Consider the following 25087-nt stretch of genomic DNA (forward strand, 5'->3'; position numbering starts at 1 on the left):
CCCCCCCCTTCCCCCCCGAGTGCACAAATTTTTGTGCACCGGGCCTCTAGTATATATATAAAAGCCTAAGTGACCATTATGATCAGACAGCTGGACAACCAGCTGGTAGCTATGACACACACTGACCACCAGGGGGCAGGTGCTCAATGCAGGAGCTGTCCCCTCATGGTCAGTGTGCCCCCACAGCCAACTTTCTGTGGCCAGCCAAGCTCCCACGGGTCCCTCCCCCTCAGCCAGCCCCAATTGGGACTAGGACTGGGCGAGACAGCCCTGATCACAGGCCAGGCCGGGGGACCCCACCCATGCATGAATTCGTGCACCAGGCCTCTAGTAGTAATATAATGTGGCAGAACTTTGACTCTAGTACAATTCTGAGAGCATGGCATTCAAGGTTGATTGGCAGTCCCAGCCCAACTAAAATCTAAGCCTTGTGAGTACAGTTAGCTTCAAGATGTTGCGTGTTAGTAGTGGGATTGCAACACAGTAAGTCATATCAGTATACATGATTGGGCTAGCACCAGCCTCCTGGCTGGCATAATGGGAGCTGGAGGTGGCACTGAGATCCAAATGTTGTTGGCCAGAATTGATGGCCATAGTTAATTTCCATGGAGCTTTGTAGGACATCACATTTGTGAGGCCATCTTTCAGGGGACCAGTCTTGGACTCATTAATTACTTCTCATTGGATATTTGTCCATGATTAATTTTTCTCTAACAGATCTGATTCATTTCACAGATCTTAGCTGCTTTAAGTAGGGTTTTTACAAGTTTACTTTTTAAAATGAGATTAACATAGTCTTTGTTTTCTTATGCTCAAAAAGAAACTTAAATTTCCTTTTGAGTTAAATGTATACAAGGTATCCTCTAGTAATTTAAAATTTTTAAAGTCCTATAGTTATATATCTAACTAGAGGCCCAGCGCATGAAATTCGTGTGTGGGTACGGTCCCTAGGCCTGCCCTGCAATCAGGGCATCTTCCCCAGCTGCCCGCAGCCCGCCCTGCCCCCCACTGCCACCCACCCCCGGTTTCCCGTTTGCCATTGGGTGATCAGTGCTTGACGGCCGGGGAAAAGGACCAAGAAATAATCAGTGCGTCTCATAGTGACTGGTCCAGTGGTTGTTCTGCTATTAGGGTCAATTTGCATATTACCTTTTTATTATATAGGATATGATTTATTCCTGAATTTTTTCTTTTTAAGGAACCAGCTTTTGATTTTACTGATTGTTATATACCAAAAATTATGTACACCTGAATTCATACGTTGAATAGTGTAAGAGAATGTCAAATAATTCCTTATCATTTTGAAATTGTAAATATATTGTTTTTAAACTTTGCTAGGTTGATATGTGACTTCTTCAGATTCATCCCAGTGGAACCCCTATTTCTTTTTGCTATTATAGACCTCACCTTTCTTCTTTGTAGTATTTTTTATCCTTCATAAAATCTTTCTAAGAATAATTTTTTAAAATTCCCCCTTTGGGAGTACTGCAAAACTTTCAAACTTGACTGTCCTTGGTACAGATGCATTTTTATTTCTATTACTGTTCACTATTATATTTATTTATTTTTTGAAAAGCATCCTTACAACCTCTCTATGAAATAACAATTTTTAAAAATATATATTTTATTGATTTTTTACAGAGAGGAAGGGGGAGGGATAGAGAGTTAGAAACATCAATGAGAGAGAAACATCGATCAGCTGCCTTCTGTACACCCCCCACCAGGGATGTGCCTGCAACCAAGGTACATGCCCTTGACCGGAATCGAACCTGGACCCTTGAGTCCACAGGCCGACGCTCTATCCACTGAGCCAAATCAGTTATGGCTGAAATAATAATTTTGCAGATAAAATTAGAAGAGTTTAAATGACTCTCAAAGTTATACAGCCAATAATTGGAAGAATATGGACTCCTCTTAGACTTCCCTATTTTCAGAGCTGATAACATCAGATTTGGGTGGTTAGGTGGGAAGGTCAGTGAAACAGTCTGCTAACATTTGCCAAAGGGAATTTATATCTGCTATCATTAATTGTCTCGAAGATTGTGATAAAAGCATCTTTCATGAGAGATACTGGAAGACATCAGTCTGAAGGCTCCAGATGGAGATTGAAGGTGATGAAGAGTGCCACATTTTAATGACTGGCAAGAAATACACCTTGTAGACTAATATGATTTCCTACCTAAGGGAGATAACATATGAACCAAAGACAGAATAAACACTGAAAACCAACATTTACTGCAAAGAAAATGAAGTTTAGCAAGTCTTCAGAGCTAACAAGACTAACACAGTGATGAAAGGGGGCTGGTGAAATTTAAACTCTGATATGTGGCTAAAAAGAACATAGAGGAGCTGATAATCCAGCACAGGGAGTAGAGATTTTTGAAGAAAAACAGCCAGAATGCATCAATTATGAACCATTAAAGCATGACAACTTTTTAGAGGTCATCTAGCTCTACTCTCCTTACTTTACAGATGGGGACACTGAGGCCTTCTGAAGATTACACAGCTGTAAAGTTGTATAACCAAGATTAGAAACTATATTTTTTTATTCCAAGTCCTCATCCTTTTCTACTGTCTCTTGATTATTATAAAATTTTAATTTATAACATTAAAATTATTAATTCAGGTTCTCTTTGAAAGTAGGCAGGTTTAGTAATGCAGTCTTTTTAAAAATATGATCTTATTGATTTTTAGAGAGAGAGAAAGGAAGAGGGATAGAGAGAACCATCAATGAGAGAGAAACATCATTGATTGGCTGCCTGCTGCATGCCCCCCACTGGGAATGGAACCCATGACCTCTTGGTTCCTGGGTTGATGCTCAACTGCTGGGCCACACCAGCTGGGCCAGTAATGCAGTCTTATAATTATTGGTTACAGGTGAGATATTATCTAGAAAATAGAAGTGATTCAAATTGAAATTATAAGGCTGAAATGCCCCAACTTTGAAGACAGCGATACAGATACCATTACTTTTCTCAAACCTAGAGGAGTTGTATTATCTGGGATAGAATGTGGTTAAAAATGGATTACTTCCTATAACAACAATGTTGGAGAGCAAAAGAATAATGACAATTTTGTTTGTTTGTTTGGAAGAACAGTCATTTTTCTCATTCACATACAAACAATAAAAGCAATTTCTATTATAAGTAGCCATTTATCTTCATTCCTTTTCTGTATGTATTTATTCACACAGTCTCATTAAATTCTTATATTGTTCAGAACTCCTTGGGTATGTTGTAATTTTACCATCTGGGATGCATCAGTCATAAAATGTATATACATTGTAATAAAAATTGATGCTTCACAAGAATTCACATTGTCTGTACTCCATCTTAAAGACCTTTGTTCTGTTGAACAATGGAACTATGTAATATTTCTACTCAAGAAAAATTGATCTTATTTTTTTTCAGGCTCTGCTATAGCATTCTAAAATGACATTCATGAAATACAAAAATCTTTGGAGAATTTATGTAAAATCTATATGGAATTTTCTTATTTTCTTCTTTAGCTCACGATTTTCACTTTAATACTACAAATTATATATAATGATTATACTGTATTAAGTTGTCTAGAACTGTTTAATGGAGTTCTGCAGACCTTGGTGGTTTCTTTAATAAATTCAATTTTACTAGTAATGCATTGTAATGTATTGTTACAAATAAAAATTGCTCACTAATCCCTTTCCCATCTGTTAGAATATTTATCCAGTTCCAGATGCTTCACAGAAGTATAGGAGAAATTGAACAAAATTAGGTAAGTGATATGAAAAATCCCTGCATGTAAAGCACTTTATAGGCATTTTGGAATCAATATACAGAAGCAATTTTTCCATCATCAATTCATTCATTGCTGGCAACACAAACATAATGCCTCTTCCATCAGATAGCTTCCAGTCTAGTGGTAGGAAGTAGTCATTACACATCACTTTTTTTTTTTTAATATATTTTATTGATTTTTTACAGAGTGGAAGGGAGAGGGATAGAGAGTTAGAAACATCGATGAGAGAGAAAAATCGATCAGCCGCCTCCTGCACACTCCCCACTGGGGATGTGCCCGCAACCAAGGTACATGCCCTTGACCGGAATCGAACCTGTGACCCTTGAGTCCACAGGCCGACGCTCTATCCACTGAGCCAAACCAGCCAGGGCACACATCACTTTAATATGAAGCAGAATGTTATACATACCAGAAGTTAAGAGGACATGAAGGTCAAGCAGGGAGAAATTGCAGCTGGTTGGGGATATCCAGAAAAACTTCTTAAAAGAGATGGTATTTGAGGTAGATTTTAAAAGTGGAAAATTTACAGATTATGATAGAGTAAGGAGGGTAACATGAGCAAAGACATAGAGACAGAACACATTGGATATATTTGGGATATAACAAATAATGTAAGTTGATGCAGTTTGAAAGTTTAAGAAAAGAAAGTAATGCAACCATTTAATGAGCACCTACTATGTGCTGTGCTTCTTCATACCATGCATGCATTATTTTAGTGAACATTCAGAACACTCTATGAGGTAGGTGCTGGTAGTATTCCCACTTTCCAGGTAAAAATATTTTAAATGGTTTGCCCAAGGCCACACAGCTATTCAGAAGATATTCTTAGATCTTAATGTAGGTCTGACTGGCATTAAACCCATACTGTTAATCACTACATTATACAGTTGCTCCATTTTGTGAGGAATAGTTTATATAATACTACAATCTTTACAAGAAATGCTAAAATTTTTCTTTAAGCTTAAATGAAAGCTAATCAGTAATATGAAAACATGAAAGTATAAAACTCATTGGTAAAGGTAAAATTCAGAATATTATGTAATGGTGATGTGTAAATAACGTATTACTCTCATAAATGTTAAAAGACAGAAGTATTTTGTCTAGCTACAAAACATTTTAATGCATACACAACATAAAAATATGTACATTGTGATATCAAAAACAAAATGTGGGGGAAAGTGCCCTGAACGGTTTGGCTTAGTGGATGGAGTGTCAGCCTGCAGACTCAAGGGTCCCAGGTTTGATTCCGGTCAAGGGCATGTACCTTGGTTGCGGGCACATCCCCAGTGTGGGGTGTGCAAGAGGCAGCTGATCGATGTTTCTCTCTCATCGATGTTTCTAGCTCTCTGTCCCTCTCCCTTCCTCTCTGTAAAAAATCAATAAAATATATATATTTTTTAAAAATGTGGGGGAAAGTAAATGTGTAGAGCTTTTGTATGCCAGTAAAGTTATCAGCTTAGGATGGACTATAGAATGTTTTATGTAAACTTTATGGTAACTACAAAGCAAAAGCTTATACTGGATATACAAAAGATAATGAGAAAGGAATCAAAGAATACCACTACAGAAAATCACAAGGCATGAGAGCAACGGAAGAAAAAAGGAACAAAGGATCTACACATCCAGAAATGAATTAAAAGGTTACTAGCCCCTTTTTTATAAAAAAATACTCTAAATGTAAATGGACTAATTCTCCAATCATACCTTGAAAGTGACGGGATGAAAAATATTCCATGCAAATGGAAACCAAAAGAAAGCAGAGGTTACGATACTAATATCAGACAAAATAGAATTTAAGTAAAAACTTGAAAAAAGTCAAGGTTATTATATAACTAGAGGCCCAGTGCACAAATTCGTGCACCTTGAAAGGAACTGTGGGCCACGAGGCTGCAGTGGGCACAGGGGCGGGTCTTGGCCCATCCTCCGTGTCCCTGCCCAGCCCCTCCTGCCGCTGCCCCTGGGCCCCAGTCTGCCGGCAGCCCCACTCCCGCTGCCACCGCTCCCACATGCTGATGATGCTGGCCCCGCTTGCCCCCGCTGATGGCGTGGAGCAATTGGGGCCAGAGCCGGCAGCGGGTGCAAGTGGCTGCTGTTGCCCCAATCACCCCTCAGGAGCAGGGGGAGATAAAGAAGCCCTGAGGGGCGATTGGGGTCAGCAGCCACCGCTCATACCCACTGCTGGCGTCCGGTGCTGGCCCTGATCACTTGGCGCCGGACTTCGGCCTGGCAGCGGGTGCAAGTGGGGCTGGCGCCGGCAGCAGGTGCGAGCGCCGGGTGTGACCGTGGCGCACGGGAGCAAAGAATTTTCAGTAACCACCAGAGGCTCGCCCTGATGACAGCGACCAGTGCCCCGCCATGGTCTGGTGCCCCCACTCACCTGCTCTACCATCCCGCCATGGCTGACACCCACCATGTTCTGCACTCTGCTGCCTGCTGCCGATGCCTGCCATGTTCCACGCGCCACCTGGTGGTCAGCGCACATCATAGTAACTGGTTGTTCGATTGTTCTGCCGTTCAGTCTATTTGCATATTAGCTTTTATATAGATAGATGATAAAGGTGTTAATTTATCAAGAGGATTGAAAATGTTTATGCATCCAGTGTTGGAGCATCAAAATAAAGAAGCTAATATTAATGGGAGAAATAGATAGCAATATAATAATAGGGGATTTCAATATGCCCCTATCAACAATAGATAGATCACTCAGACAAAATCAATACAGGACCATTTGATGTAAAGTACACTTTAGATGAAAAGAATCTAACAGATAGAGAACATTCAATAGTAGAATAATACATATTCTCAAATATACTTGCAACAGTCATCAGGATAAATCATATGTTAGGCCAACAACCAGCCTTAACAAATATAAGAACATTGAAATGAAATCCAGCATCTTTTCTGACCACAATGGTATAAAACTAGAAATCAATAACAGGAGAGAAACTGGAAAATTTTCTTTGGATGCATTCACATGAGTGGAATTAGTAGGTCAAAAATTGTGAATTGTGTCAATTGTAATATATTGGCAGTTTTTTTCTAAAGCTATTTGTAGTTATCCTGGAAAGTCATATGATAAGTGAGTTTCAAAACATGTAATTAAATCATGATTTAAGAGCTTTTTTAAATGGTGCATATTCTTGGCTAGTAGTGTTCTACTAACTCATTAATATAGCATATCTAAGTTTTTTTTAATTGAAAAAATAGGTTTTGCATTGCAAAATAAGATGCTAATATTTTTACCTGTATTTTATTAATTACAATAATTATTAGTTTAACTATATTTTAGTATTATGCACATAGCAATTATTGTTGAAGTTAGAAATTGAGGCCTTAATCATACAATGCTAACTTTTCTTACAAGTTTAAAATTTTTATAATAAGAAAGCTCTGATAAATGTTCTTTTTCAAATCACTTAAATTATAATAAAAGGTAAAATTATACATGCAAATTTTTTAATTTTCTTAAAGCATTTCAAATTTTCATATGATGAAATGTTTTTCTGTAATTGATTTTCCTCAGAATTTGAAAAAGAATGGGCTAATCAAGCGATGCTATAATATATATACGCAGAGGCAGTACTGCTTAGTAGGTAATATCACCGAATTTGGGACCAAACTGCCTTCATCTTAATTCTACTCTACCATATATAAGCTCTGGAACCTTACAAATTTCTTTGCTTCAGTTTTTCTTTAAAATATTTCTTTAAAAATGGTTATACTAAGGTTGTTGGGAAGACTATGTAAGTTGTGTGCATGAGTCACTTAGAATGATACCTGGATCGTAGCATTCAATAAGGCTTAGCTATTTTTTATGGCAAAAGTATTGGATATCTACCAGCTGTGTGTGATATGGTAGATTAATAGATATTAACCTCTAGTCTTCTGCTTCATCATACTGTTCTTGTTTTTAATTTTGGAGCATTTTGAGCCCCAAGGAATTGATGCATCTATTTTGTTTCTGGGTAAGTGGAAACACAACATGCTCAACACGTATAATCTTTATAAGGATAGAGAGTAGTTGGGCAAAGAGGGTATTTAAAGAGCTATTTCTCAGATTTTGGATTGAACTTTTCTTATACTCTTGAATCCTTATTCTTTTATTTTCCTCTTATTTTCCAGATTAAATTCATTTATGAAAAAAGAAAAATTTTACAGTAAGATAATAGTAGACTGTCGTAACACTGCAATGGATTCCTTCATGGAAAACAATACATATATAAACAAAATGTGGGTTCAATGTGAAAGTTGTTTGAAATGGAGATTGTTGTCAACTGAGGATGCAGCCAGAGTTGATCACAATGAATCATGGTATTGCTACATGAACACTGATTCAAAATATAATAAGTGCTCTATTTCTGAAGAAGACTTTCCTGAAGAGTCTCAATTTCATCGAAGTGGATTTAAGATTGTCTATTCACAGCTACCTGTTGGTAGCCTGGTTTTGGTAAAATTCAAGAATTGGCCAAGGTAAGATTTTTGCTATCATCATCATATATAATAAAAGGCTAATATGCAACTGGTCACTATGATGTGCACTGATCACCAGGGGGCAGACGCTCAACGCAGGAGCTGCCCTCTGGTGGTCAGTGCGCTCTCACAGGGGGAGCACTGCTCAGCCAGAGAAGCCCTGAGCCGGGCTCATGGCTATTGAGCGCAGCAGCGGTGGCGGAAGCCTCTCACCTCTGAGGCAGCGCTAAGGATGTCCCACTGCTGGCTTAGGTCCTAGGGCTCCCAGACTGTGAGAAGGCGCAGGCTGGGCTGAGGAACCCCCCACCCCCACCCTCCTGCCCCTGCTGAGTGCACGAATCTTGGGGCCTCTAGTTATTTTATAATAAACTGTTGAGATATAGTCTTGCTAAATTTATGAATTTTAAAACTTTTAAAAGAATCAACTTTTTTCTGTTGTTTGTCTAATTTCTTATTGTTTCCTGATGTCATCATAATTCTTTCCCTGATTTCTTTGGGTTTAATTCTACTTTTTCTAGTTTCTTATATTGGAAACTTAGGTAACTGACTTAAATCTATTTTTCCTCTTTTAAGTATTGCTTTAGCTATATCTCAAAAATTTTAGTATGTTGTGTTATATTGCCATTGAGTTTGAAAGATGTATTAATTTTCTTAGTATTTCTTCTTTGAAATGAGTTGTTGGAAGTATGTTTTTAAATTACCAAATATTTGGAGATTTAAAAATAACTTACTGTTACTGAGTTCTAATTTAAATCGATTGTAGTCAGTTTCATTGAATTGTATTCTATAGCCCAGTATGGCCTATCTTGAAAAGAATGTGTATTCTGTAATTGCTGCCTAGAAACCTAAAATATATTATTATTTTTCTCCTCCCCCTCTTTCTCCTTCCTCCTCCCCCTCCTGTTCCTTCTTCCTCTTTCTCTCCCTCCTTTCCCTCCCCTCCCCCTCTTTCTTCTCCTTTTTCTTCTTCTTCTTCTTTAGATTTTTATATATTTATTGTCTACCTCAATATTTCCCATTCCGGGTTGATTTTTCCAAGAATGTAATGTGCAGTATACATATAGTTTCAAGTTTTTTTTCCCCAATTACTTTTTAAAATTATATTTATCCTGTTAACATTGTTTTGATTTTCTTATTTTGGGACTTACATATATTACTTATGGTAGATCTTTGTTTATCGTTGGTATTTTTTCAATTCTTTTCATCTTTAAAATTTTAATTATTTTTTATTTTCCATCTTTTATCTTTCTGAAGGTATTATCAATTGAACGTAATGTCTTTTGTGTTTCTTCCAGATTAGTCTTTATTGAAAAATTTTGAAATGTTTTTATGAGTTTTGTCACCTGTCTGTTCAAATCTTCCTTTTCTTCAAAACCTACTTTTTTAGTTTCTCTAATTCTAATTTATATTTTTTCACAACCTACATTATTTTCTTAATTTGTATTAATTCAACCTTTAGTGTTATATTCCCACTTTTATTTGTACCATCTCTTTTCTTTATTCTTATTGGTCCTGCCCTATTAAACTTGGATTATACTCCCAACAGTTTCTCCTCAGCATGAGCTTTCGCTCTGAAAAGGAGCTCTGTCAGTTAGTTTTAAGTGTTTATAGGGCCCAGGCTGCTCTAACGCTTTCAATTTTGTTGCAGTCCCCCTCACAATTTTGACTGCTGTACTCAGTTTGACTTTCCAAAGAGAACTTATGGTTTTAAGGTTCTTATGTCACAAACACATCAGAACTCTGGTTGCCTGCCCCCTCCCACTTTGTTCTCTCTCATATATAAAGATGCTAATAATGTGGGTCTTATAAGTGTTGGTAGTTTGTACCTACATTTTGCATGTGTATAGCTCAGTGGTCGGCAAACTCATTAGTCAACAGAACCAAATATCAACAGTACAACGATTGAAATTTCTTTTGATAGCCAAATTTTTTAAACGTAAACTATATAGGTATGTACATTGTTATTAATTAATTAGGGTACTCCTACGCTGGCCTTTGCTAAAAACGTCCTCATTTTATAATAATAAAGCCACCAACACAAAATAATTACAATTCTTAAATTGATGACAAAAATACCTGTAGGATTTGCAGCTGTTTGGAAAAATACAGGTAACTTTATGCTTCGAGTAGGTACTTTTGTCACCCGCGCGCGATTTGCGGACGCGACTAGCACTAACCACTGCACAATGAGACTGCTGACTGACTGGCTCACTCAACTCATGCATGAATCATGCGCGCCTCCCCCGCACTGCATATCCCGCGGCCCGCCTGAGCCGCGTCTCCCGTCGCCCGACCGATCGACCGACCGACACCCCCCACTTCTTCTAACGCCACTTCTTCAAAATAGACTTGCCCAGGCCAGAAACCGACTTCTGTGCATGGGCCACGAAGTTTCAATCGCACTGTACGTGCGCGTCCGCACGTGGTATTTTGTGGAAGAGCCACACTCAAGGGGCCAAAGAGCCGCATGTGGCTCTCGAGCCGCAGTTTGCCGACCACTGGTATAGCTTATCAATTAGTTTTGTTATAGAGGTTTTGTGTCAAGTTTTGACTTTCTGTTATAAGTGTTCTGCCTGTATTTATGGGAAAATCAGGAGATTCTAAAACTATAACACCATTGCTGCCTTCTTCCCAGAATCCCTTGCTATTTTATATTACATTTTCCTACTTAACATTCTTAAAGCTGGGATACTCTAGCTCACCTTACCTTGTTTGCATTCATATTGAACTATTTTGCATGAAGAATATGTTTGGTTTCATAAACTGTGGTGAGCTTATTCTAACATACACCTAAGACACACACAAGAGGCCTTCAAGTCATATACCTAGATTTGGGTTGAATTATGTCCTCCAAAATCACATGTTAAAGCTCTAACCTCAGAATGTAACTGTATTTGGAGTTAGTGCCTTTAAAAAGGCAATTATGTTAAAATAGGCTCTTAGGGTGGGCCCTAATCCAATCTGAGTGATCTTATAGGAAGAGGAGATTATATACAAAGAGACACCAAGGATGCACAGAACAAATACCATATGAAGCCATCTACAAGTCAGGGAGAGGTTTCAGGAGAAACCAACTCTGCTGACACATTGGTCTTGGACTTCTAGCCTCCAAAATGGTGAGAAAATTAATTTCTGTTGTTTAAGCCACTCGGGTTGTGTAATTTTTCTATGGCAGCCATAACAAACTAATACATTTAATATCTTTGCAAATGTGGAAATTACTCTGAGATTTGTACATTTTGTTGCTGAGAGCTTTTCTAGGGATCAAATGTGAAATATTGTATGGGTGTGTGTATATATATATATGTGTATATATATGTATATCTTCTATATATATATAAAACCCTAACATACAAATAGACCAAATGGCAGAACAACTGAACAACCAGTCGTTATGATGTGCGCTGACCACCATGGGGCGCGCAGAACATGGTGGGTGTCGGCAGCAGGCGGCAGAGCACTGAACTCGGTGGATGTTGGCATAGCACAGCGGGATGGTGAACCAGGTGAGCGGGGGCGCCAGACCAAGATGGGGCGCTGGTCACTGTCATCGGGGCGAACCTCTGGTGGTTACTGAAAATTCTTTGCTCCTGCATGCCATGGTCCTGCCCAGTGCTTGCACCTGCCAATAAAGTAATACTTTCTTTTCCTACAGCAAACTCTATGGAAAATCAAAATATAATAGTTATATTTACATCCACATTGTGAATTAGCACACACTTATGTACTTGTAAAAATACTGATGCAACCTCCTGCCTTTGGACTATGTCTCTCTGCTTTGTGGTGGAGATATCTGCATGTACTAGGAAGAGAAAAACTACCTCTATAATGCTTAAGCAGCCTTGATTTTTAAAAATTGCAAATAGCATTGTATTCAACTAAAAGAGCATAGAAGTTAAAAGTAAAAGAGAACAGTGCATATCTTATTTAGTATAGTAGGACACATTGTCAAACAGAAGCTAGGCTCTGTTTAGGATAACTACCTTGGGCATATTTACACAGACATACAAAGCTTTCTCATGAATATGAAAATTAATTTATAGAAAATATATTTGCATCCTAATGTAATGTAGTAAAACAGTTTAGTAATAAAATATGTCTTTAGGTTAAACCAGTCCAGTGATACATTCTAGATATAGTATGTAAATTTATAAATTGATATTTCTACTAGATCCTTTCAGTATTACAAATTATTATTTAATTACTTTGTATTTTTTGCCTATGGATTGATATACTGTGTGTGTGTGTGTGTGCGCGCGCGCATGAGTGGGAAATTTCTTCTCCCCAACAACCCCTGCTTTTGGGCACAGCCCAGAGATTTCTTGACAAGTATAATGTTCAGTTAGTGATGATTCCAGCTCATCTATTCTGTTTCTCAAGGATTAGGAATGAGGCCCAAGTAAAATTTGCTCTCCTCTTAAACATCCAAACCACAGTTAAAAATAAGTCATGTACTTCTTCTCATTGGAAATAAATTCATGCTTTAAGCTTCAATTCCTATTGAGGGCAATAGCTATCATATTAAAGATCATTTTCCTGGATAAGAAATGTGTAAGATATCAGTGTCTTCATGATATACTAGAGGCCTGGTGCCAGAAATTTGTGCATGGATGAAGTGCCTAGGCCTGGCCAGTGATCAAAGCCCGAGCATCTGGCATGGAAGGGCAGGTCCCAGCTGACCTCTGGGCCCTGGGCAGCACCTGGGCCCCTGGGCCCCTGCGTACCCCCTCCGCCCGAGTCATTGGGCCCCCACCCCTGGGCCCCGTACCCCCTCCGCCCGAGTCATTGGGCCCCCACCTGGCTCCCTCAGTGCCTGGGAGCCCAGTGGCAGCCCTGCCCCCCGCCGCCGCCGCTGCTGGTTGCTGTCTGTGGGGCGATCAGGCCCCACTCAGCTCCCTCAGTGCCTAGGATCCAGGCAGTGGCCCCACTCCCCACTGCTGGTCATCATCTGCGGGGCGATCGGAGGGCTGATCGGGCCCCACTCACACCCGCCTTGGCCTGGTGCTGCCTGCTCACCTGCTCCACCATCCCGCCATGGTCCTGCTCTCGTCGGGGCCCATTGGGGCTGGCAGTGCCTCACTGCTGCCCACTGCCAGCACCACGTTGCCGACGCCTGCCATGTTCCATGCCAGCCCCTTGTGGTCAGCGCACGTCATAGTGAGCAGTTAAAATCCTGGTTGAACTCCTGGTTGAGGGGACAATTTGCATATTAGGCTTTTATTATATAGGATTTGCACTTCCCCTTGAATTTACCAGTTGTTCTGCCAAAATGTTCTCCTTCCCTCCTAAGGGGATTATAACACCAGGTACCTTTTTGACTTTGTTGTATTTGTACATTTTACACCCACAGATTCTAAAATTGATCATACACTTCCCTTGTAATTCTGATACACTTCCATTGGGCTGCCTATTCTTACTCTCCGTCTTCACCTTTAAGCTTCAGAATTTCTCATCAATATGAAAGTGAAAAATTGGGAAGTAGACGTGCACAATGTGCTGTCATCATTGACAGTTTTGGAACTGAAATTGAAGTCAGAGTGAGGGCAAAAATGGACATCAGCTTTTTTTGAATCACAGCAAGTCAGAGAAGATGATAGATGTAGCAGCTGCAGGGAAGTAATCATGTTTTCTACATCTATTGCCTCTGCTCAGCTCTTCCTACTGTTTAGGAACATTCTGTGTTAGCCGAGATATACAGACTAGGAGTCATGATTCCTTTGCACCGCCTGAAGAAATACAAAAGTGCCAGAGTTATTTAGACATTTGACAGAATTTTGCATAATTCATCTCTGAATCAACATGCAATATTTTCTATAATATAGCATGTTTTTAATAATGAACAGAAGCTTTTTTTCTTTTGTTGGCATTCAATAATTTTTAGAGTCATCTTTTTTATATACATTTTATAGAGTAGTGATTTAGATTGAAGACTCTTGGGCCCAATAGGTTTGATGTAGAAACAGTTATATCAGAATTTGTGTCAGAAAAATACCAGCTCATCTTACACATAATTGCAAAATATTTCTTTCATGTCTTAAGTGTTAGAAATCCTGAGAATTGACACTGAATGGAGTAGTTGCTATGCATAAATTTGCTATTGTTTGGCAATGATCTTTTTAAAAATTGCTGTGAGGTGTAAATCAGTAGTATTAAGCATGAGCCCCTTATATTTTACAAAAAGTTTAAACAAATATAATGTAACAATCAGTTTGGTTCTTTTAAAATAGCTGTTAATTGAAGCACCTAGTTGTTCCTTGGTGTTCAATAAGTTGGGGGTCTCCATTGCAGCTGCCACTTATTCTTAGTCGTTTGTCTATTGAAGTCTTCTTTTGACTGGGTTTCTTCAGAAAGTGGATTTCCAACTTAGTTTTAAAAGATGAACTCCACTTGAGTTTTACTCTTAAGCACAGCACAATAAGAGCTTTCACATGTTATGTGAACCCGATAATAACCAGACAGTCTTCATTTAAGTCCTGAACCACCGTTTGTTTTCCATTATCGTTTCCTTTTCTTCCAAATTATTAGGCTTGTTTGGGTTCCAGATAGTGTGACTCAATCTGTAATCCTCGCCCCTCTTCTTCCATGATGGAAGGTTTCCAAGGCAGCCTTCTACCTCCCTTACCCTAGAGAGGCCCAAAGCCACAGGACTCTGCTCAGCATCAGGGAACAGTGGATAGCTGTTCCATTCTCACACTCTATCATCTCTGGTGACTGGTGCACCTAAGTCACCACCTCCTTGCAGTTCTACTTGGGACTTATCAGCTTCCTGGGATCAAATGTTTTTACCTTAATAATGCTAAGCATAAACTCTTTTCATTAATCTATAATCTGTGAAACTTTTTTACAGTTGGCTATGGTAGATACATTTCTATATTTATGACTTCATAACTTTAATATCAATTGATAATTTAGTAGGATATCAATAATCTACAGTCCCCAAGTCCAAATAATATATGGATTTTATATTTTTGTGATTTCAGATTCTTTGCAGCATGATTTGTGTGCATCCTTTAGATTTTAAACTTATCTGTTGCATTTATTTAGCTTTAAAATAATTATTGAAATTAGGCAAAAATATTTTTGTATTATTCCTTCTACTTCTCAATGGTACCAATTATCTTAACTATATACGGTTGTATTAGTTTGCTAGGGCTGCCATAGCAAAGTGTCACAGACTGGGTGGCTTAAAAATAACAGAAAATTATTCTCTCACAATTTTGGGGACTAAAAGTCTGAGGTCAAGGTGTCAACAAGGTTAATTTCATCTGAGGCTCTCTCCTTGGCTTGTAGATGGGTCTTGTGTCTTCACATGGTCCTCCCTCATATTGGATTACGGCCCACCTTTTAATTTAGTTACTTCCTTAAAGGTGTTATTTCTAAACACAATCTCATTCTGAAGTATTGGGGGTTAGGACTTCAACATATAAATTGAATTGTACACAATTCAGTATATAATGATGATACTTCAAAATATTTTAATTTACCTAAAAACTAAAATGTGTAAAACACATGTTTGTTTCAATGTAGTAATGGCACAGCGAGGAACCAGAGTTACAGTGAGGCCTCATTACCTGCTGCAGGCCTCTTGTCTGGGAGAAGGCAGAACTAGAGTCTGGGTCTCCTGATTTGAACCTTGTTATCTTTTTACTCCATAGTGCAGCAAACTGAAATAGAACTTGATAGTTGTACAGATCTTTGAATGTCTGGGTATATTAGATATGTATATTTTGGGTCATGAACTATAAACTTCAGATTTCTATTGTACATTATTTAGTCACAGCTTCCTGACCTTATTTAGTACCTTTTTTCCTGCTTTATTTTCTGAAGACTAGTAGGTCATAGTCTAGAGAGATTGGTAAACTAGTTACAACTAAGTTGCCAAATGAAAAAATAAAACATACCAAGGAATTTCTAGAGATTTATGTTAGTTAAAAAAACCCCTAAAGATTTATTTTTAGTAAAGGATAAATTTTATTTCCTGCACTGAGGATTTTTAGCAATGTGGTCACCTGTCAATGGAGCAGATGGGGGGGGCGGGGGAGGGACAATATTGACTGCTGAACTTACTTCTGCTTGTCCCACCGAAGTTACAATCTCCAGAGTTAGCACAGCCTGAGCTAACAGTACCCTTTTGGCAGCCCTGGCTCAGGAAATGCCAACGCTCTCCTACCCCTTCAGAAGCCCTGTCAATGGGTTAACATTTTAGTAATTAGTCATTCTGATTGGTTAGAGTTGAGTCAGTCCTGTCTGATTCTGATGAATCTTTTTTCTTTTAGCAATACCTAATGTCTCTTACAGACCCTGGAGATCACCCCTTTGTCTTATAATTCTTTCTCATATCTCATGTATATCTTAAATATGTGACTATTTCAAAGCTTTCTATATCTATAAAGGCACAACTGATTACTTGTATCAAATGAATATCCTACTTTTAAAATGTGAATATGTTAAAGTTTATTTAATAATTTATTAAATTCAAAGAAGAAAGTTTGATATACGACTATGACAGATATATTGATGACTGCCTTTTTTAAAAGCATCAAAATAATTAAATATAATTTTCTTTGAAAGTTGGCCAGGGATACTTTGCCCTGATCCTTTTAAAGGTAAATATGTGACCTATGACCTGGATGGAAATGTTGAACAGTATCACATAGAATTCCTGGGTGATCCCCATTCAACATCATGGATAAATGCAACATTTGTTGGACATTATAGTATCACATTAAAGGTAAGTAGAAAAATCAAAACTTTATTCTTCTTGCACTTGTTTTTAATTATTGCCATTTTTGTCTCAGATACAAAATGATTAACTTTTATATTTATATAAAAGATACATAATGACTAACTTATATAAAAGATACATAATGATTAACTTTTATATTTATATAAACAAATAGTATATACTCTTTGTTTTAAACTCATATTTTTATTTTTAAAGCAGTTTTTCAAAGGAAGTATGGATATAAAAATGGTTATGGGGTACTTTAAAATTTTATTTTTCTAATAGACATGTAGTATAAATCAACTGAAGACTTCATATAATTGTGTTTTGAAATAATCTTAAGATTATTTGGAAATTTTTCAATTCTTTTGAGAAAACTCTTAAGTTGTAGCTAACAGGGAAAATTAATTATGTAATGCAACCAGATTTTCAAATTTCAAATGGAATATTTCATTATACTAACTCTATCAGTATCTTTTTTATTCCTTTTAAACTTTAAATCACACAGTCCAATTAATGAATAGACTGGACTCTCAGGTTGATGAGAATAGGTAAACTGGACCTGTTTCCATGGATTTGGTTTAATTATTATGAATTAGCTCAGCTATCTGTCTGTATTTTAATATTAAAACTTTTCATCTGCAAATCGTGCTTTCATTAGAAATCTGATTGATGTCAGAAATGTGGATTCCTTTTCCTCAGTTTGGATAGTGTCTATTTTTTAATGAGAAGCTTATGTATTCAAATACACATATGAGTGTATGTACATTTAAGGCGTGCCCTTTAACCCACACTATAAGTAAATCTGTGGAGATTTGAGGTACTTTAAAATGGGCTTTTACTCTGTCTTTGGCATAAGCAGTATATTTGCCCATTTCAACTTGAAAACAGCTAGAAGGAAAGGATGTTTTATTTCAGTGTGGAATAACAGCGCTTATATTCATGTCACGGGAGTTGTGAACCAGTCATCTTAATGTGAGCACCTTCTCAACTCTGACTTCTTGGATGTATGCCTGGGTACTTCTACTGACAGTCACTGAAGACAGGAAGGAGTGTTCTCCCTTCTCTGCCCCCTCCCCTTTCTAAAGGATGGGGAAATCTAGCTTCTCATGAAGCAGACCTTAGAAACTTAGATATTTGATAATGTGCTAAAGAGTGGGACACTTTTTTAAACATATTTTTTATTGATTTTAGAGAGGGATAGAGAGATAGAAACATCAATGATGAGAGAGAATCATTGATCAACTGCCTCCTGCATTATCCCCTACTGGAGATCGAGCCTGCAAACTGGGCATGTGCCCCTGACCGGAATCAAACCTGGGACCCTTCAGTTCGCAGGCTGATGTTCTATCCATTGAGCCAAGCTGACAAGGACGAGTGGGACACGCTTAAGAAATTAGATGTAAATATAAGTTAAAAAAATCAAAGTGTATTTTAAAATTGTCAGAACTAGTAGTACTTGTAGGATTTGACTCCTGTCATGATTAATTTGAGTAGTCTGGTATCAGTGAGCATACCATTAATCCCTGGGACAAGGAAAAAAATTTGATGCAAAACAAAGCCAACACACAAGAATCAGTAGACATTAGTTTTTAACCTTATGAAAGCATTAAAGCAAACTTAGAAAGTCTTGCAAAGACCAGGAATTCAAGGCTGCTTAAATGAATGAAAGGCTGAGAGCAGAAGAAAGTAAAGTGTTGGTTTCTGCTCTTCCTCACCCCTTTCCCAACTAGCCAGGCACTCTGGGTGGATAACTCACTGGGTGCCCACAGGCTCTGGGGCAGGCTCTGTCCTCTACTGTCATTCAGGGTACCTACCTACAGGCTCTGCTCTTGGCCTATACTCTTTTTTTCTTACCTGTGCCTTTTTTTTTTCACTTATTCTCTTAGAGCTTGTATAATAGGGGTGCCTTCTTCTGTGGGTCTCTTCATTCAAGTCTGAAATTTTAGTTCCTTTTCACTTCAGTCCAGCTGGCACATGCCAGACTGGCTGTGCTCTGATTCCCCACTCCTGGCTACCTAAGATCTCAGCGTGCCAGGGAGGGGAGATTAACCCGTGACTGAAGCCTCCTTGCTCCAATCGACTCAAGAAACACAAGGCAAGGTGGTGGACTCAGGGAATACAGACAACCAAGGTAGAAAAATGGTAAAAAATGATACATCTGAGAAATTGGTTGAAAAGTATTAATTCCAAACTGTGTATTACCTGGAGATAGCTGGGATTTATGTCCCTGTCTCCTGGAGATGGAGATAGTCTTGACTTCAACCTGTAGTTCTATTACCTAGACTTCCAGGGGTTTAATCTTTTATTGTCCTTTTTGCACTGGAGCTCCTGTATCCTCAGATGCTATCTCTATATTGCACCACAGTGATCCAGATATTAAATTCATACCTCCTCCTCCCATTAGAAAGATCACTTACACAAGTAATATATAGTAGACAATGTAGACTTTCTTTAAGATTTTTCTAGAAGGGGTGGAGAAGAGATACACATTGTCCAATCTTTTTCTAAAACTCAACAAGGAATGAGAGGCACATATGACTCTTAGTGGTTTAAGCTGTCTAAATCTTACTTCATACATTATTTCAACACCATTTTCTCCTAGTTGTATAAGCTTAGTTTAACAAGTGATTAAATAATATTTCAGAATTTTCACTAATTATGGACTATATTAATTTTGCAGTGTATGTTAAGGTGGGAGAGAAATAAGCTCCTCTAGAAAGACATTCCATGTATTTACAAGAAAATGGGATGTTTTTAGTTTTAGATTATAAAAAATTTAACTCTTTTATTTCATGTTTGTCTAGTTCTTTTTTTAAATAGATAATTCCACCTGGTAGATATGTTTATGGGACCACTGAATTAGTAATTTTATTGTTTAAAGTGCAAAAGAACTCTGTTATTGTCTATTAATACAAATGGTAGGGTTTTCTCCAATAAATAAAACTTACTTATAGATACAGTGCAATATACTTTAGAAAACAGTTGAAGGCAATATTTAGATTGCATATTTGTAATTTATATTGGTTTATTCATACATTATTTTTTTTCATTTATCATAAAATCAGTAGCTATAAAAAAATCTAAAGTTCCCCCTTATTTTAAAGAAACCTTGATTCTTTTGAAAGTTTGTATTTAAAATATATATCACTCTGATAATTACTCAGATAAAATGTACATGAACGTGTACCAGATGGCTATTTTTTGTTGTTGTTGTTGTTAATCCTCACCCAAGGATATTTTTCCATTGATTTTTTAGAGAGAGTGGAAGGGTGGGGGAGAGACAGAGAGAGAGAGACACATCAATTGGTTGCCTCCCGGCACGTGCCACGACCAGGTTGGAGCCTGTAACTGAGGTACATGCTCTTAACTGGAATCAAACCTGAGACCCTTCAATTCTCGGGCTGATACTCTATCCACTGAACAAAACTAGCTAGGGCTAAATGTCTATTTTTTTTAAGAGTCATTGCATGGAATAAAATTCTTTCCTCATTGGCACAAATCTTTCTCCTGTATTTAGTAGGTACATGTTTGCAGAACTCATTATTTACAGATTTATTTTTTAGCTTGATAGACTACTATGTGATAGACTGCTACTTGATAGACTACAAGTTTAGCATTTCTTAAGCCTGGATGTGCATTATAGAGCTTTACAAAACAGTAACAACAACACCACACAACAAAAATACAGCAATGCTAGGGTTCTACTCTACTGGATCAATTAAATCAGAATGTATTGGAGTAGGGCCAGGCCTCAGCGTTTTTAAGTTGCTCAGATAGATCTGATGTACAGTCCAGAGAGACAGAGAGAACTGCTGAGTTTTCACATCATGAAGCATCAGAGTTTTATTGGAGTTATCTCTATACTAGAGGCCTGGTGCATGGATTTGTGCACTGGTGGGGTCCATCGGCGTGGTCTGTGGGGATTGGGCTGAAACCAGCATCCAACATCCCCCGAGGGATGTAGTAGTGTGTGAAGCAGCAGGTGGCGGGGGAGGAGCCGCTCCCGCTCATCCCAGGCCTGTTCATCCCAGTCAGCTGAGCAGGGCTCCCACTATGGCAGCACACTGACCACCAGGGGGCAGCTCCAGCATTGAGTGTCTTCCCCCTAGTGGTCAGTGCGTGTCATGGCAACCAGTCAGACGGTCGGACACTTAGCATATTAGCCTTTTATATATATAGATACTCATGTTGAATGACAGTGTTGGGTAGACTTGCTTAAGCAGAACTCTTGACTTTTCAAATTATATATGCAGTAGTAGTCATTACACAAGTGCATCTGGAATAACATCTATTCAAGCAAGTGTTTTGCTTCTAATCTTCATTAGGATCCAAATACTAAGAATGTAGTATGTAATAAGGATTAGCCCATTAGTTTGTAGACTAGATTATCAGGCAGCATTTTGCTCTTAGAGTAATGGAGTGAAACTGGATACAAATCTATTGAGCCAGTTCAGTGGAAAACCACATTTACAGCAAATCTGTAGAGCTACCAAACTCTCAAAATTTTTTTATCATATGGATTCTATATTTGATGTAAAATTTTCTGTAATTTGCTATTAGTTTAAGACTTTTTGTTTGCTTGTTTTCTAAGCATCCTTTAGTTTTTGGCCTGGAGAAAGGTTAAGGGAATTAGAACATGTTTCTATAACTGTGACCTTTTTGTGAATAATCTAATCTGCCAAGGAAACTTTTGTAGTAATGTATATTAGGAAAAGAATGAAGTTTTCATAGTGGTTAAAAAGGCAGTCTCTAGAGCCAGGTTCTTTGGGTTTGAAGGTTGGCTGTGCTATTTACTAGATGTTTGAACTCAGGTAGGTCACTTATCCTTTGCAAATCCCACACTCCTCATATTAAAATGTAGGTTATAATAGTACCCGCCTCATAAAGTTGTAGTGGTTAACTGAGATAGTATATATAAAACATTTAGCACAGTGCTTGTCATATAGTAGGCTCTTAATAAACATTAGTTGATATTTCACAATGGGAATATAGGTGAAATACATAGCTAAATAATTATTTTTCCCCCAGAAACTAGTATCTGTAAAAGGGAGCACCAAAAAAGATACAAGAATGAAAAGGTGGAGAATAATATTTTTTCTTTTGATTAAGATCATGTGTCCAAATGGCATGATTTTAGTGGGGGTGTGTGTTGTGTGTGTGTGGTTTTTTTTTAATCAACCAACATGATGGTCCCAGAAATTGAGTGAAATAGACTGAATTGATCACCTATCTTATCCTTTGATGCTTCAGTACATGGCTGAAAGAGTCCATTGCTGTAATGCTTTTCTAGTTTAAGGTAAACGGAAGTGCTAAGAACTTTTGAAAGCAGGAGATAATTTAAAACCTTCTGAATCCGACTTCTTGGTGAATGAATGAATAGTCCTCAATATCAGCAATCCCCCAAGAATACTTTGGATTTGTTTGATGGACTTTGGAAGGAGAATAGGAAATACTATCTTTCAGATCCTTTGCAACTGAATGAAACCAGTTTTCCCCTATCTCTATTCCGCTTTTTGATTCACTCACATTTATATATGCTGACTTTGCTGTTTCAAGTAAATTTTTGAATTCACTTCTTTCATCTCCCACCTTCATCTCTTATGAATTTAGATAGCTGTGAACTTCTACTGAAGTTAAAAGTCCAAATCCAAATAAATAACCAAGTTTATTCTGTTTACCTTAAGTATCAACTAGGTTTCTCATATTGACTCTTTAGTGGGATTACAGTCATCTTTTCTAAGAAATTCCAATGTGTAGCTTTCTCAATTTTTTGGAAGTGCTTATTTTCTATTAAAGAAACCAGAGTCAGATCATTGTTTTTAAGCCAAAATACAAGGCTCATTAAATTGCCTTCAGAGTCATACCCCTTATAAGTAAGATTGCCTTATAATGGGTCTTTTATATTGGGGTTCTTAAATAAGTAAATAGTTGTAGTGTAACTTTTTGGTACATTCTTCCATTAGGGAATGGTGAAGTCCAAAACTCATAATCAGATGAGTGCACAATTGATATATAAACTTTTTTTCGTTTCATTTTCTTTAATTCCCCCACCATTTTTGCTTTGTTTTGATTTTAAGTATCTTTTAGCCAAGGGTCAAGACCAGTCCATGACTCAGGCAAAACCCATATCCCTAAATCCTAAATAATTTTTATTAAAATAACTGAAAATAAATTTCAGAACCACTTCCTTACCATTTTGTTTATCTCACAGAATATGTACTGATTCTGTGTCACATATCTAACCATCCCTTTCTCCTAGATCTTCCATCTGCTCTATGATTCTATCTTTAAACATAATCTGAGCATCTGTCTGTAATAAATACAACCATTGTTCTCTCATGAACTCATATTCCATGAAAAATGAGCAAATGTGGAGTAGAAAATAGCAGTCAAGTATGTTAACTTTCTTTTAGGTTCAGGTCTTTGTATCCTCATTTGTTGTTGTTTAGAATCCTTTAGATAAAAAAAAATCCTTTAGGTCAAAAGAGCTTAGATATTTTAAATATTTAGTAAATATATGTAGCCTGAGATTTTTTTAAAATCTTTTTTTTCTTTATTGATTAAGGTATTACATATGTATCCTTATCCCTGCTTTACCCCCCTACTCCTACCCCCCTGCTCATGCCCTCACTCCCTGGTGTCTGTATCCATTGGTTATGCTTATATGCATGTATATAAGTCCTTTGGTTGATCTCTCCCCCTTATCCACACCCTCCCCTACCTTCCCTCTGAGGTTTGATGGTCTGATCGATGCTTCTCTGTCTCTGGATCTGTTTTTGTTCATCAGTTTATGTTGTTCATTATATTCCACAAATGAGTGAGATCATGTGATATTTATCTTTCTCTGACTGGCTTATTTCGCTTAGCATAATGCTCTCTAGTTCCATCCATGCTGTTGCAAATGGTAAAAAATGATTTTCACTGCTACTTCATAACTGTTATGTTGATACTGTTATGAATCGTAACGTAAATATCTGATATGCAGGATGGTCTTAGGGGACCTCTGTGAAAGGGTCGTTCGACCGCCAAAGGGGTCGAGACCCACAGGTTGAGAACTGCTGTCCTAGTTCATAGGGTGACCCTCAACCACTGAGCCACACTGGCCAGACAAGACGTTCATTTTAATATGCAAATGCTTCTGGGAACAAAGGATAAAAGGAAGGATTTGATAAATGCAGAATAAATTGTTAATGATTTATTAGATTAGCATTCTTTTGAAGATGAAAGACTAGAGCATTGTTAGCACACAAAAGGTAAAATAGTGATACCACATTAAAATTAATCAAACTGAGAGAAAAGAGAACTTTCCTACTTGAAATTTTATGTCAATCCATCTTTCTCACATTCCATTTCTAATTTATAGGCCATTCAAGACAAAATGCATTATCATATACCATTTTTTAACCCAGCCCCAAATACACACTAGAAATGGAAATTCAATTTTGATGTAGTCCCATTTTTTTATTTTCTCTTTAGTTTCCATTGCCCTAGGAGCTGTATTGGTGAAGATATTGCTTCAGCATATGTCTGAGATTTTGCTGCCTGTGGATTCCTCTAAGATTTATGGTTTCCCGGTTTACGTTTAAGTTCTTTATCCATTTTGAGTTTGTTTTTGTGTATCCTGTTATTTTTTTGATTTGTCCATTGAGGTTGACTTCCTATTTCTTCTCTCACCCCCAGTGTTGCAGGGAATACTCAGTTCCTGTATTGGTAATTTTTGTATAGAATTCGAATACAAAATCCCAGTATTTTAAGCCAAGTAATGGAATCACACTGTAAAGATTTAACTTTCAATTTTCTTTATTCTTTCTTTTTCTGCCTAATTTCTCCCCTGGCACTCATTGCATTCTCGGCATTATGTCTCAGAATGATGTAAAGTATCAGACTAAATAGAGCTAGTACTCTTTTTGGCGGGGGGTGGTCAGGTTAACTGGTTCACACTTTGTAGTGGTGTGGGATGGGGCACAGAAGTTATTTTGATCTTAAAATCTTGTTGATTCAGAGTAAGCAATATGCCTATTTATGTCTAAGGAAACTTAAACAGGGTAAGAAATACATCTTTGAGAGCAGTGTTTGCTTCAAGTGTTCAATAATTTGAGTAAGCTATATAAA

At 37.6% G+C, this 25087-nt stretch overlaps 1 protein-coding gene across 1 annotated transcript in view; it reads left to right on the forward strand.

Annotated features, from left to right (window-relative positions):
• The first annotated feature begins 1830 nt into the window (after positions 1–1830).
• ZCWPW2 (zinc finger, CW type with PWWP domain 2) overlaps positions 1831–25087 on the forward strand; it is a 68285-nt gene continuing 45028 nt past the window's right edge. Inside the window, exons 1-4 of the mRNA XM_014549229.1 lie at positions 1831–2111; positions 3696–3753; positions 7900–8247; positions 16819–16978. Of these exons, the coding sequence (XP_014404715.1) occupies positions 7913–8247; positions 16819–16978 (495 nt within the window). The 5' untranslated portion in view covers positions 1831–2111; positions 3696–3753; positions 7900–7912. The remainder of the gene's footprint in view (positions 2112–3695; positions 3754–7899; positions 8248–16818; positions 16979–25087) is intronic.

The sequence above is a fragment of the Myotis brandtii genome, unplaced genomic scaffold, assembly GCF_000412655.1.
Source record: "Myotis brandtii unplaced genomic scaffold, ASM41265v1 scaffold54, whole genome shotgun sequence".
NCBI lineage: Eukaryota > Metazoa > Chordata > Mammalia > Chiroptera > Vespertilionidae > Myotis > Myotis brandtii.